This window comes from Adiantum capillus-veneris, chromosome 15, assembly GCF_014529385.1.
Source record: "Adiantum capillus-veneris isolate H3 chromosome 15, ASM1452938v2, whole genome shotgun sequence".
NCBI classification, from domain to species: domain Eukaryota; kingdom Viridiplantae; phylum Streptophyta; class Polypodiopsida; order Polypodiales; family Pteridaceae; genus Adiantum; species Adiantum capillus-veneris.
This window is the reverse complement of record NC_140945.1, coordinates 128,482,951-128,497,496: the sequence shown is the minus strand read 5'-3', so window position 1 is coordinate 128,497,496 and position 14,546 is coordinate 128,482,951. Positions and strand designations below refer to the sequence as shown.

At 44.5% G+C, this 14,546-nt stretch overlaps 1 protein-coding gene across 2 annotated transcripts in view; it reads left to right on the top strand.

Annotated features, from left to right (window-relative positions):
- Positions 1-14,121, top strand: part of LOC147441476 (uncharacterized) — a 33,267-nt gene extending 19,146 nt beyond the window's left edge. Inside the window, exons 2-4 of one of the 2 annotated variants that reach the window (XM_086483106.1) lie at positions 12,326-13,398; positions 13,524-13,853; positions 13,982-14,121. In XM_086483106.1, coding sequence (XP_086339232.1) covers positions 12,326-13,398; positions 13,524-13,595 — 1,145 coding nt within the window. In that variant the 3' untranslated portion in view covers positions 13,596-13,853; positions 13,982-14,121. The remainder of the gene's footprint in view (positions 1-12,325; positions 13,399-13,523; positions 13,854-13,981) is intronic. The other variant, XM_086483107.1, reaches the window with a different exon arrangement.
- Positions 14,122-14,546: the final 425 nt, after the last annotated feature.

Sequence of the window (14,546 nt, the reverse complement as noted above, 5' to 3'; positions counted from 1 at the left end):
AGCGAGACTGTTTGTGGCCTAGATTTTCAGATCACATAGCATGCCTGAGACGATTGTTTGCTACAGGGACCCCAGATCTACGAGTTTGTTTCGGAAGGCAATTTGGGAGAACATTGACACGCGGTTGCAGTTCTCGTCATCTTTCCACCCGAAGATTGACGGGCAATCTGAGATTGCCAATTCAATGGTTTTAGATTTATTGAAGTCTTATATCTTGGATCAGAAGACTCAATGGGAAAAGTATCTACCTTTGGTGGAATTTGCCTACAATAACATGATACACTCTTTGACAGGGAAGGCGCCATTTGAGATTATTGAAGGTGCTGTGAAGGTTCCACCCTTCCTAAGCACGAAAGATAAGATTTTTGAAGCTGATGAGTACACGCGCGACTTGGACACGGCTTTTGCCAAGGTCCGCGAGGCTTTGCAAAAATCTTAGGAAAGACGGAAAAAGGCAGCGGATCGCCATCGTCGCGATTTGAAATTGAAGGAAGATGATTGGGTGCTCTTACGTTTTGAGAAGGCACGCTTGAGAAAGAAGAAGGGAAAGGAGCGGCTTCCAAAGCTTAGTATGCGATACTATGGACCTTTCCAGATCTCCGAAAGGATCAATGATGTCTCATTCCGACTGAAATTGCCTGACACTTGGAGGATTCACAATGAATTTCATGTGAGTCTCTTGAAACCTTTTAAAGGAGATGTGCCTGAAGCTCGGGAGCCTGATGAGCAATCCGAAGTGAAAGAAAACGAGGAGATCCTTGTTCCTGAACAAATTTTGACACATAAGGACAGAAAGAATAAGGGTAAAGTAAGAAGGCGGTTGTTGGTTAAATTCAAGAACTATCCTGCATTGGATACGAAGTGGATGGAGGAGGAGGACCTAGCAGATACTCCTCTGATTGTGAAACTTTACCTTGAAGCTTTTGGTTTAGCATAGTCTACTCCAAAGGGAACCCAGAATTCAGCTTGGCCGGAGATCTGGTGCAGTGGGTTGCACAAGAGGGGAGTTACTCCGCTCCTTTGTCAACAGATGCCTTGATTATTGAATAGTAGAGTCACTGATGTCTCTTCGAGCTTCAAGGATATTGAGAGTTGACAGTATTCTGTTGTATGACTTTATGAAATGGAATTCCGGAATATGAAACTGATATGTTCTTGACTTGTTTTTAAGTGCAGGAACTGATAGACGAGATGATTGCAGCATTTTGGTTTGAATGATCTCGAATAGACATGGTTGCAATAGTGGTTAGTCAATCGGGCATCTATGAGGTCCTGAGTGGATCTAGATGCGATTGCTAACTGCATTGCCGATAAAGCATGGTCTAAGATCCGAATGAATGTTTAATGTGGATTGTCATGTGATGTCCTGTGATGTGACTGCCGATTGGTACATGTGCTAGATGTGTGTTCCTAGTGCGTAGGTACTAATAGTCAGTGTCTGCTAAGGAAGTTTATGGCTTCTGTCTGTTTTGCAGGCGTAATCGGGGCCGATTACAATGCTTTCAAGAGGGGGGTATGTCACAAATTGGGACGTGTCATGCTTGGATATTACTGGGCAACAGAGGACACATCCACACACACCCCGGTGAAAATACTGATGTGGCTGCCGATTGCCGGGGGATTGACATGTGGCAGCTGTACGGATGCCTGGAATTTGCGGCGCGCTTTGTGGAGATGCTGATGTGGCGGCAGCGAGCGGCAGTTTGCTTTTTGCTGGCTGATTTTGGTTATGCAATCTAGCTTTGTTGCTTTATTTCATGCAAGGAGATAGAGAGAGAGAGCTTTAATAATTAAAAGCTTTGCTTTATTTTAGCTCAAGAGAGCTTGAAAGAGAAAAAAAGAACCAGCTTTTGATTTTTAGCTTTTGGGATAGTTTTTGATGCTTTTGGGGCTCTGCTTTTAGCATCCCTTGTAATCTTTAAATATGTAGGGAGGGCCTCATAACTCAGAGCATGTGGACGCAGAGTCCGAGTGCGAGCACGTGCCCGCACTCTTGTACTTTGAACACAGATTAATACAAAAAGAAATACCGAAAGAGGCGCCAATCTTTGGGGCCAATATCTCTAGGCACGGAACTTCGCCGGGCCAGTGTCGATTGAATTGTGAACTGTGAATTGTTTGAAGAGATTATTTGTGGTGTCATGGTAGATTCTCGACTTGGCGTGTCCAAGTCTGTTATACTCATCACTGAACTCAGAGGTAGAAGAACTGTCTGAGTTGTCAGAAATGGATGAGGATAATGTAACAAACTTGGGTCACCCCAACTCTAGATTCTGTTGCGACACAATAGAGATTCACTTAAAATGCTTCACAATTAAAGAGTCGACACGGCTTGGCGTAATTTTGTGCCAATAGAGATTGGCCCCAAAGACTGACACCCCTTCCAGTATTTCTTTTTATATTAATCTTTGAGCAAAGTACAAATCTCGCGGGTCCTCGCTCTTAGACTCTATGTCTAGATGACTGGTTTAGTGATGTGGTTATAGGAATCAGATCATTGATCCTCAGGACGAGATGGAGGTAACTTGCCTGGCAGGCCTTTCGAGAAACAGTGAGCATGTGTGTGCAGAAATTCTTGTCATTCTTTGTTCAATTCAGACATGTTCTTTCGCTGTCAATTCTTTCAAATAAATCGAGTAAACAAAAAGACTAGATTTCTTTAATTTTGAAATGGCCAAAACCGATACAATAGGGACAGACTCGCCCTTCAATTTTACATCAAGTACAATTTTCCTGCCCTTCTTATTGGTCAAGGTCGGTTCTTGGCCCGCTAGTCGACCACCGCGTTGTTCTTATAGTACCAAGGGATTCCTAGGAGGACGTCACATCCTACCAAAGGCATGATGTAAAAGTTCTCGTGCCCTAAATACCCCTGACAATGCAAACGAAGTTTGCTAATGACAGGTGTAATGGCTACATCCCGTCCGGCCGCCGCTAGAACTGCCTTCGCCGGTGGCCCCATCCTGTTGGGCATAATCTTGAGTCGAGCCGCCAATGCAAGTGAAATGAAGTTGGCCTTGGCTCCTCCATCAAAGAAGACGAGGGCTTCTTGATCTTTTACTTTGCCCCATGTGCGGCAAAGTTCCGGTAATAGTCCTGCTTTCATCTTCCCTTTGCCTTTTTTATAAGGTGCAGCGGAATGAATGTTTGAACTTTGCTCAAGATGAGTGCTCCGAACTGTGCTCAAGGTTCCTTTTGTTCTTATGGAAGGGAGAGCCTTCCGTTCTTAATGAGAGAGTGCAATGATCACAAACAAAGTGAATGGACACTATGTGTGCAAGTGTATGAGACTGAGAGATAGAGAGAGAAGAGAATACGACACCAAAGACGTAAAACCCTCCTCCGAAGGCCCCACTCCGAAGGCCCCACTCGTTGGCGAGAGTGGTCTAGATTGATTGCACAAACTGGTACAAATTGGATGCATGTGATTGATGCAAGTCTAGGCTAGATCGATGTCGACGACGACGGGGATGGCGAGACCGAATTAAGGGCTGAAATTTGAAGCTTTGGTACTATTGTCCAAAAACGCTAGGGGCTGAAATTTGAGGCTGAATTGTTGCTGTCCCAAAACGCTACTGGCTGAATATCATCGGGACCAAAAACGCTTAAGGGTGCTGCTCTCTGATGGCTGAAAACTGATGGTCTTTATGATGGTAAAGGCTGAAAACTACTGATGCTTGTCTGCTGAAAACGCCATGCACAGAGAGGGCGATGGAGGTTTAGAAAACGCTAGGGCTGCACTTCCGTCCTGGAGGAAAAACGCTAGCAGGAAGTAGATGCTATGGCGATGAATGCTTGTTGGAAACGCCAATGGCTGAGATCTTCAGGCGATGGGTATCCGCTGAGGAAAACGCCAAGGCTGATGTTGATGAAAAACGCTAGGCTAGGGGAGTCTTTCTGCCTGGAGGGAAAACGCCACTAAGGGAGGTTCTTTCGCTGCTCTAGGACTCCTAGACCTGTCTTCAGTTTGTCCTCGTTGTGCCTTTTTGGGGCACTTAGGCGGAGATGTGCCCTTGTTCCCCGCAACCAAAACACTTCCCCTCTTTGAGATAGGCGGCTCTTTGTTCCGTAGTCAAAAGGGGTCGTGCATCACTCAGACTTTTGTTCAAGGCAGTAATCTTGGATCTTTGTAGGGAGTCCGCAGCAAAACCGCTCAATTTGTTCTTTGAAAGTGACCACCTTAAACGAGGAGGTCGGTAAAAGGAATCCCAAAACCTTCACAACAGGCATCCAAAGTGTCACCCTTGGTCATCCGAAGATGGTTCCGAGCGGTTCTCACATCTCGTTCGTACTCTTGGGTCAACCAAGAAGAAATAAAGAGCGGTTTGAACTTCAACCACTTGGTCAGAGCTTCTTTCCTTGGAAGAAGAGTAGACCACCATGTTCGTGCATTTTCCTTTAAAAATGATGTTGCCCTCCTGATCTTGGAGTGCTTTGAGTAATGCCCTCTAGAGAAGCTCCTTTGTCTTCTTGTTCTTATCTTCGAGGAAATCATATTGGTTGGCTCTGTAAAGGTGTTTCTTCTTTTCATTAAACATGTGATCGTCGGAGTCCAAAATGTCAGAGGATGACTTCTCCGTAGAACTATGTTAGGTGCAACGGAATGAATGTTGTTTTTTCTCAAGATTAGTGATCTTTACTGCTCAAGGTTCCTTTTAGTTCTTTAGGGAAAGAGAGAGCTTTCCGTCTTGTAGAGTGCCGTGGTCACGAACAAAGTGAGTGGATTGTGCGTGCAAGTGAATGAGACTGAGAGAAGGAGAGAGAAGAGATACGACACTCAAGAGGTTGTAAAACCCTCCTCCGAAGGCCCCACTCTCGTTGGCGAGAGTGGTCTATGTCTTGATTGCACAAAGGTGTACAATGCGTATACAATGGACTATGCAACTTGGTCTATGCCGATGACGACGACGACGACGATGACGACGATGACGACGACGAAGACGACGACGATGACGACGACGATGGCTGAAATCTGAGATCTTCTAATCGCTGAATTTCGGGACTGTTTTGGTGGCTGAAAATGACTGTTTTGGCTGCGTTTTCTTGGCTGAAAAATGAGGTTTCTTAGGGCTGAAAACTGATGGTCTTTACGGCCTGAATCTGCTACACTTTAGGTGAATGATGCCGGTCTTAATTTGCTGCTGAAATCCAAAAACGCCAAGGGCTGAAATTGGTCCTTCTTTTGCCGGGGTTCTACAAATGCAAAAACGCTAGGCTGATCTGCTGTGTCGTGATGACGCCGGGGCTGATCTGTTGTGCACAAATCTCCAAGGCTGATCTGATGCAAAAACGCTAGGTCTTCTGTGGAGAAAACGCCAGAGTAGTCGCGAGGGTTGGTCTTGCTGAGAAGTTGCCTGTTGAGCAAGGTGCTCCTGTTGCCTCTTCTGCCATTTAGTGCTAACTTGGGTTTGCTTATATAGAAACTTAGCAAAATTGCCCTACCTACTTTTGTTGGAAAGTCACTTAAAAATAATAAGTGAAAATCCCAATAAATAGGAAAATAGGCTAAATGCACTTGAAAATTCCCCTAACTGATGCTAATGGATTCTGATGGGAATTCCGACGATCATGCTGTGTGCAACCGGAGGATATGCATCTATGCTAAGTGACTGGGCATGCACGGTCTACGAAGACTCACAAAAGTGCCAGATCACTGCTAATCTAAACTTGAATGAACTGACTGAACCATGCTGTGGTGTAGCTTGTCCACGGACACATAGGGTTGGGATGTGTCACGTGACATCCCCTCCTTTTCAAAGTGAGATACTGGTACCGAACTGTATGGCGTCGAGGGAGATCGTCAACAGCATCCGGAATTCTGGAAGGGACTCTTCGCCGGCCCACTCTGATGTGTGGGTCGTGCGGTACTTGAACTTCATAAAGGTTTGCAACGCTTGCTTCTTTGGGCCACACTGAAAGCGACTCAAAGTCTTCTGAATCTCCTTTCTTGCTTCAACTTCGTCGAGAGTTCTGCTTCTTTCGTCTTCAAGAATCTCCATGGCTGAAAATTCCTGAAACAATCTTCAACACAAAACCATTAACATACGCATTCCATGTAAAGTGAAGGAAAAAAATCTTGTCTTCTCTAAAGACCGTGTATGCAATATAGATGAACAAATAGACGGAGTGACAACCCGTTCATCAAACACATATAAACAATGAGGTCGAATCTTTTCTGTTTGATCGAAATCAATCAACTGTGGCAAATCCCAATGGAAATGCCCATGCTTGGTGCTCATACTATCATGTGCTCTTTCGGAAACTGTGTCATGCCAAGGAAGAGACATGGAATGTGATTTCCTGACATACAAACTTTTCAGCTTTTCATGATCAATTGGCATACATTCGTGGTCATTCATGAGAGAAACGTGGTCAACATACAATATGTCATGCCTAATAAAAGGGATCACATAACGATGCTGACTAAAATACAGGAAACCGTCACGAATGAAACACTCGAACAATGCGTGCGTATCAATCATGCGAACACACAATACTTCCTGTGATGGTTCTTTGGACCAAGGCTCGAGAGCCAAGATCGCTTCTTCGGGATCCATCGAATCGTCTTGTGGGGGTTCTGTGGACCTCGACTCGAAAGCCAAGATCGATTCTACAACGAGGTTAGCTTCGCTAGAAAAAGCATCCACTAACACATCATCCTTGTGAACAATCACAACATCTACATGCAACTCATCATGCTTGTGAGAAATCACATCTTGATCATGCAAATCATCATGCTTGTCATTGTCATCCAAATCATTATGCAAATCATTGGCATCCAAACCATCATGCTTATCATTGTGCTTCAAATCATCATGCAAATCATTATCATTCTCATCATCATGCTTCTCATCATCATGCAAATCATTATCAATCAAATCATCATCATGCTTCACACAATCATGCAAATCCTGGAGTCATGCTTTGGAGAAGAAGAAACGGAGAGAGTCTCCTTTTCCCGAATTTTGTGCATCGGTGCCGGCACTTGAGAAAAGAGTTGCAACAAGGCGGCTTTCCTTTCTTTGTACTCATGCTTTATGGCTACCATTCTTTCTTCGTGTTCACGCTCTCTTTCTGCTTTTCTTTCTGCATTTCTTGCTTCTCGTTCTAACTTTTGTTTCAGAAAAAATTGCTACAAAGCCTCTATAGGAGTTAGTGCAATCTTTGTCGTAGATGGGGAAGGGTCGGAAAAACCTCCTAGTGGGGAAAATTCTTCTTCGCCTCTCTCATGCTCATCACCTCCAAGCGAAGTATCCATGCCGCTTCGAGTGATGACCATTCTGCAATCGTGTGGGTTCTTGTGGGTCTTGGGTTCTTAAGTCCATGAGGAACTTGGGTTCTTGCGGGTCTTGAGGTTCTTGAGGTCCTTGATTCGTGAGAATCTTGGGTTCTTGAGGTTCTTGATTCTTGAGGGTCTTGGGTTCTTCGGGTCCTAGAGGTTTTCTTTTGCTTGCAAATCGCGTTGGAGAAGGATCTTTTCTTCACCCGAGTTCTACCCTTTTTTGCGGGCGCACCCCTTGGCGGCCTTGCGCTCACACCAAGGTTGCTTTTTCCCACCTCACGTCGATTGGCCAGCCGCTAAGTGCACGGTCCGCTCTCAATGAGTGAAAAGAGACACAAGGGGAGGCTGGACAAGCCCTTCTTTCTTGGGATTCCTGTCACTCTTCAACAAAACACGATTAGGAATCGCCACACCCGAGCGAACTTGGGTTCATGCGATCGCAACAAGCAAAAAATTATTGTGGTTCTTTCCTTGAGTAATGCAGAACACTTCCAAAGCTCTGATACCAATGTTAGGTGCAACGGAATGAATGTTGTTTTTTCTCAAGATTAGTGATCTTTACTGCTCAAGGTTCCTTTTAGTTCTTTAGGGAAAGAGAGAGCTTTCCATCTTGTAGAGTGCTGTGGTCACGAACAAAGTGAGTGGATTGTGCGTGCAAGTGAATGAGATTGAGAGAAGGAGAGAGAAGAGATACGACACCCGAGAGGTTGTAAAACCCTTCTCCGAAGGCCCCACTCTCGTTGGCGAGAGTGGTCTATGTCTTGATTGCACAAAGGTGTACAATGCGTATGCAATGGACTATGCAACTTGGTCTATGCCGCCGCCGCCGCCGACGACGACGACGACAACGACGGCGGCTGAAATCTGAGATCTTCTAATCGCTGAATTTCGGGACTGTTTTGGTGGCTGAAATGACTGTTTTGGCTGCGTTTTCTTGGCTGAAAAATGAGGTTTCTTAGGGCTGAAAACTGATGGTCTTTACGGCCTGAATCTGCTACACTTTAGGTGAATGATGCCGGTCTTAATTTGCTGCTGAAATCCAAAAACGCCAGGGGCTGAAATTGGTCCTTCTGTCGCCGGGGTTCTGCAAATGCAAAAACGCTAGGCTGATTTGCTGTGTCGTGATGACGCCGGGGCTGATCTGCTGTGCACAAATCGCCAAGGCTGATCTGATGCAAAAACGCTAGGTCTTCTGTGGAGAAAACGCCAGAGTAGTCGCGGGGGTTGGTCTTGCTGAGAAGTTGCCTGTTGAGCAAGGTGCTTCTGCTGCCTCTTCTGCCATTTAGTGCTAACTTGGGTTTGCTTATATAGAAACTTAGCAAAATTGCCCTACCTACTTTTGTTGGAAAGTCACTTAAAAATAATAAGTGAAAATCCCAATAAATAGGAAAATAGGCTAAATGCACTGGAAAATTCCCCTAACTGATGCTAATGGATTCTGATGGGAATTCCGACGATCATGCTGTGTGCAACCGGAGGATATGCATCTATGCTAAGTGATTGGGCATGCACGGTCTACGAATAGACTCACAAAAGTGCCAGATCACTGCTAATCTAAACTTGAATGAACTGACTGAACCATGCTGTGGTGTAGCTTGTCCACGGACACATAGGGTTGGGATGTGTCACGTGACAAACTAACAAAAACTGGTCGGAATCTGATCTACTTTGCCTTTTTCTTGTTCTTTCTAAAACTTTGTTTCTTACTTCGCTTCTTGCCCTTCTTGTCCTCCTCGCTTGAGTCGGAAGAGGAAGAGTTGGAAGAACTGTCGGAAGAAGAGCTGGTAGTCCTTCGAAACGCACATGCTTCTTTTGTTTTCGTGCAATTGCAAAAGAAGATTGATGGCCCAAGTAACCGGGGTAGTCAGTCCCCTTATTGTGCTTCTTCAATTGCTTCTTGGATGGTTTCTTCAATGGCTTCTTCGTGTCCAAATTTGATTGATTTGGGTCTAGACCACATCATGGAGTTCTTCTTTAGTGAACATCCTCGGAGTAGGAGGTTTCTTAATTGCTGGTTTGATTGGTGTCTCGATGGCTTTTTGCCAATGGGTATGCACTTCAGCCATTGACTGCTGGGTCAAAAACTTTGCGTATTGGGGATCCTTGGTAGACTGAAGCATTTGCTCTGCACAACCGTCAACCTGCTGTCGATGTTGCATCTCCATGAGTTCATATGGTGCAGTGGCCCGTACTCATTCTCTACTAAGTCGCTTGAATTTTCCGTATTGCCTCCTGTCTCAGGGGTGGCAGATGGAGTCGTCTGATTCTCCTCGGAGTTCATAAGTGCTGCAATAACAAGGATCGGATTTCTCGGTAGAAGAGAAATCGGCCGTGCTTAGATACCATTGTAACAAACTTGGTCACCCCAAGTCTAGATTTTGTCACGACACAGTGGAGATTTACTTAAAATACTTCACAATTAAAGAGTCGACACGGCCCGGCTTAGTTCCGTGCCAAGAGAGATTGACCCCAAAGATTGGTGCCCCTTTCGGTATTTCTTTTTATATTGCCCCTAGGGTCCCTTTATTCTTACAAAGGGATGCTAAAAGCAGAGCCCCGATAAGCAGTGAACTTAAAAGCAAAACTCCTAAAAAATTGATGGCTGAAAATCTGTCAACGCAAAAAGCGGAAATCTGTACGCTGTGCCATATCAGCCTGTCAGCGCGATTTGTTGCGTCCGTACAGTGAGCCACGTCAGCGTGTCAGCGCTACGGCATCCGTACAATGAGCCCCGTCACCGTCCATATAGTCTGTCGTACTGTTCTGCCACATCACCATCCTGCCGGGCGGTTGGACATGCCACGTCACCACTTTGTGACAAATAAACTGGAAACACCCTCAAATCTCACACACTTCTCTGCCTTCCTGGCATTCTCAAAAGTACATTTCCAACATAGCATGGATAGTTGGTTGCATGACTTTGTTTCCGTGGTTGCTTCTTGGTCTTCATGAGTGTGTTGACTCGCCATTCTACTGCTTCATTGAATTCCTCTAAATACACCGTTTGAGTTGGCTCTGGTGATGTAGACGTCTTCTTCAGAGATGAGCGGATGCGAGAATGCATCTCGTCAAGTGGATGCTTGACCAAAAACTTTGCATACTGAGGATCCTTGGAATATTGAAGCTTCTGTTGGTGGCTCAAGCATCAACCTGTTGTTGACACTGCATCTCCATTCGTTCGTACTTAGTAGGTGGATACTCTTCCAAAATGGTCGATGTCTGTTAGAATCTTCGTTTTTCTCTCTCGAACCGGAGTGGTCGGGTGCCAAAGTTTCCTTCTGGCGGGATTTGTCGACTGAATCCATGTGTTCTGCGAGTAAAGGGATCCTTTGTAGAGGAAGAATCGATTGGGCTTTGATACCACTGTAACAGACTTGGTCACCCCAAGTCGGGAATCGTCCACAACAAATGTGAGAAAACTGAAAGAGTTGAACAAAAACTGAGAGAGAGACGACACGGCACTGCGTAGTTCTGCGCCCAGAGAGTGGCCCCAAAGACTGGCGTCCCTTTCGGTATTTCTTTATTATTATTCTTCACAAAGTACAATGTTCGAGGGTCCTTGTCTCAGTAGTGCTCCCAAGCTAATCTGCCCGAGACTAAGGCCCTGGAAATTAATTTAGTTCGTGGACCTTCAAAAAGTCGTATACATGAAAAGCTTAAAGTCTAAAAGCATTTGGGCCCAAAAGCTAGCGTTGGGGGCTGTCAACGCGATTTGCGGAAATCCGTACTGCCTGCCACGTCAGCAGCATAAAACATGGAAATCTGAACAGTTACCACGTCATCAATGTGATTCGCGGGCTTCGGTACAGCTGCCACGTCATCAGACCTCCATGCAAATCTTTTATCCCTTTGTGTCTCCTCGGCCCCATGAGACAAAGGTCCCATAAGTTGGTAGAAACCGAACTCCTAAAATTTGGCCACTCGGCAAGACTTGAAAATTGGTAAAACTTCTATTGCATCTTTCACAAGGGATTTAACTGCTTTCTGTTCGGAGCTCGTCCTTTAGGTCATGCCACGTCATCACTTTGTGACAGGACCCTTGTGGAGTTGTACCTTGGTGAAGTAATAAATACCGAAAGGGGCACCGCACCCGTCTTTGGGACCAGCGTGTCTAGGGACGGAACTTTGCCGTTCCGTGTCGACTCTCCTCTTCTCTCTCTAGCTGTATTGAAGTTCAGTTCAGTTATTGCAGGTTCTGTTCGTGTGTTGCTATTGATTTCTCGATTGGAGTGTCCAAGCTTGTAACACTAACAACACCAAGTTGGTAATCTTGGACTGCCTATCGGTCTATGGATGAAAACTTAAGAATGTCGTACCCAATCTTGCGCACTGCCCTCCAAAACCTGTTCTTTGTCTGATACGGAAGATTGCACTCCATGATATCCGAAGATGTCCAATAATCAGTTTAGCCAAGTGATTGGCTTGGTACAAAGTGGAGCTTGCTTGCTGAATCTATCTACCATAGTCCACATGCCATCATGGTCTTTGGGAGATCAAAGAAAATTCATAGCAATACTCTCCTACGGTTGACTTGAAATTGGTAAAGGCTAGGAGTCCTGTCACCTTGTGCTTGTCATACTTCATCTTCTGACATATCATGCAAGTCCGCACAAAAGCTTCCACATCCTTCTAGAGCTGATGCTACCTTGTGCCCCCACAGAGGGGGATTATGGAACTCCGTCAACAATTTCTGCTGCAAAGCCCTCATCACACTTAACTTGGGCTTAGGCATAATTTTATTAGTGAGTAGGGTCCTTTGTTGATGTGAAAGCTATGTATCATAGTCTCATGATGATCAATTTTCTTCCTGCTGCATGCCTGCATGAGCTGTACTTTTTATTTTCATGTTTGAATTACTATGTTGGAACCTTTCAATAAAGTTAGACGTAGCTCTAAACTTACAGCTTGATACTAACCATGCAAGAACACACACACAAGCAAACATGCATGTATCCTGCACACAGGTAGTTTTGTTAGATGCACATTGCGGCTTGAAACCTGTGGTTGAACATTTCACTCATTGCTTTTCTATATTTATGACAGGCCATGCCAAGCGGATATTAGATTGGTTTGAGAAATTTTCTTCCTCGCAGAGGAGGGAGAAGGAGACAGGAGCTCAAGCCTTAGCTCGATTTGCATTTGTAAATCGTGAAAAGTATTGGAACGAGCTTGAATGGAAAGGGACACATGGGCAGGCTCCTGCAACACTAGCATCAAAGCCTCATTATTTTCTTGATCTTGATGTCCTGAAGACGGTCGAAAATTTTCTGGATTATGTTCCCGAGTTCTGGAGTTCTAATGAATTGTGGGACTCCCTTAAAGATGGTGATTTACTGTCTCTGGACATAGATTTTTTTGTGAGGAAGCTACTTGAAAAAATGGAAGATCAATCTTCTCTCGTATGGAAGCTGCTTGAGAAGTTTTTTTGGGAGGAGGACTTTACTCATCTATGTCATCGCCTGCTTTCCTTTTTGGAAGACCAAAAGCTGCTTCAACTTATCAATGAATTAAGCCAGGGCGTGGCACATGCTTCAGTTACAGAGGGTAGAAAGAGAGGTAAGAATGACGGCTGGTTCGTCAAAGTGTTGAGAATAGGAGCTGAATGTCCTTCACTAGAGTGTGTGATGATTTGTAATGCTTGCATTGCACACTCGCGACAACTTCTTCGTCTTTTACAAGATGAAGAAAATGTGAAGGACAGTAGTTCGTTAATCAGTTCGCTGCGAGAAATGACAAACAGCACTCAACAAAAGCATCGTGCTTTTTGGAAAGATTGCTTATGCTGGAATAAATGGGAGCTAGTGAAGGGATTGGCCCTCGAATCTTGGGCCATCCAAGTTCTGGTGTTGAAAGAAGCACATTCAACTCTATCTCTGAAGGCTTTCCTTTCGGCAAATTCAATTCAGTTCCGTCAAGCTTCCTGGGAGAGGAAGGATGCAAGGGTTGAGAAGATGAGAAAGAGGAGGAGGAAGAAGAGGAGGAGAACTGCACATGCAAGTAGTGATGAAGAATCTAACAGTTTGGAAAGTGATATTGCTACCAGTGATCGAGGTCTTGGCGATAATAATGGCCGTTGGTATCTCTCCACTGACAATTTCAACATGGGCATGGAAAAGGTATGTGCTCAGGTTCCTGATTTGACTCCGAGTTTCGTAAGTGCCTTCTTTCTGGTATTTCAGAAGCATTGTTGGGTTGCCATGATGCGTGATGATTGTATTATTGGTTCTTCCCTTGTGTACAGGATGAAATACCAGAACAGTTGGCAAACTTTGCTTTCATGAAGTGGCTGAACTGGGTAGCTTCACATGGATAGTTCTTATGCCTCCTAGCTATACGTTTCACAGTGGAAGATTGCAAAAGAGCTGAGCAGAGTATTGAGGTTTTTGAAAAGCCACGGTATGCTTCCCAGTTTCTTGCTAAAGAAAAATGGCCTGATGTTGACTACAGTGCAAATGCGGTAGTACTATTACTGAAGCCCTTGAAATAGAGAATTGGATTAATATCTTCCTGCAACTCCCTAGAGTGGGATAGTTTCGCAGAGACCTTCCTGCAATGACAAAGAAAAGCTCATGTGCGTTTTTATCAGCTTATTGAAATTGACTATTTCTTAAGTTCTTTAGCTTGTAAAATCTTTTAGTGACTGACTAGTGGAGAAAATTGTGAAGACGTGGCTATTAACATTGTTGTTGCTTGTAGCAGGATCAAGCTAGGCAGTTTTTCAAAAAGTTCAGGGGCTTATGACATCCATCGCTATTCGGTAAGTTCTGATTGCGGTCGAACTGTGCAAAAGTTCTGGATAGTTGGCCACTGCAATCACACGAATGGAAGTTTCTTGTGAAATGCTCGAGAGAGGGGAGGCTGAAAGTCAAGGAGAAATGAAAAACTTGGCAATTTGCTGGTCTGTCATTCAGCATGCTCTACAATTTTCACTACTCGCTTATAGAGAGATCGCTTAGTATTAATTGATGTAACACCTTTGGAGTGGAAAGATTATAAAAGCTTGAGTTCCATGTCTTTGTATCAGTGTGTGTATCCATGTTTACAGAAAACCGACCTTTAGTGTATTTTACACCGGTTAAAAGACAAAATCCAGGCTAGATTCGCAACATGTCACAGATATTTCAAATCTAACGATTTACACTTAATGCTACACACCTGACGTCATATGCCTCCTTTGTTTTCATTTTAAAATTAGGATGCATGTGCTATCCTTTGGTGTCATGATTCATCAAAATTTGGTCTCTGTTTTCAGTAAATGCTGGAC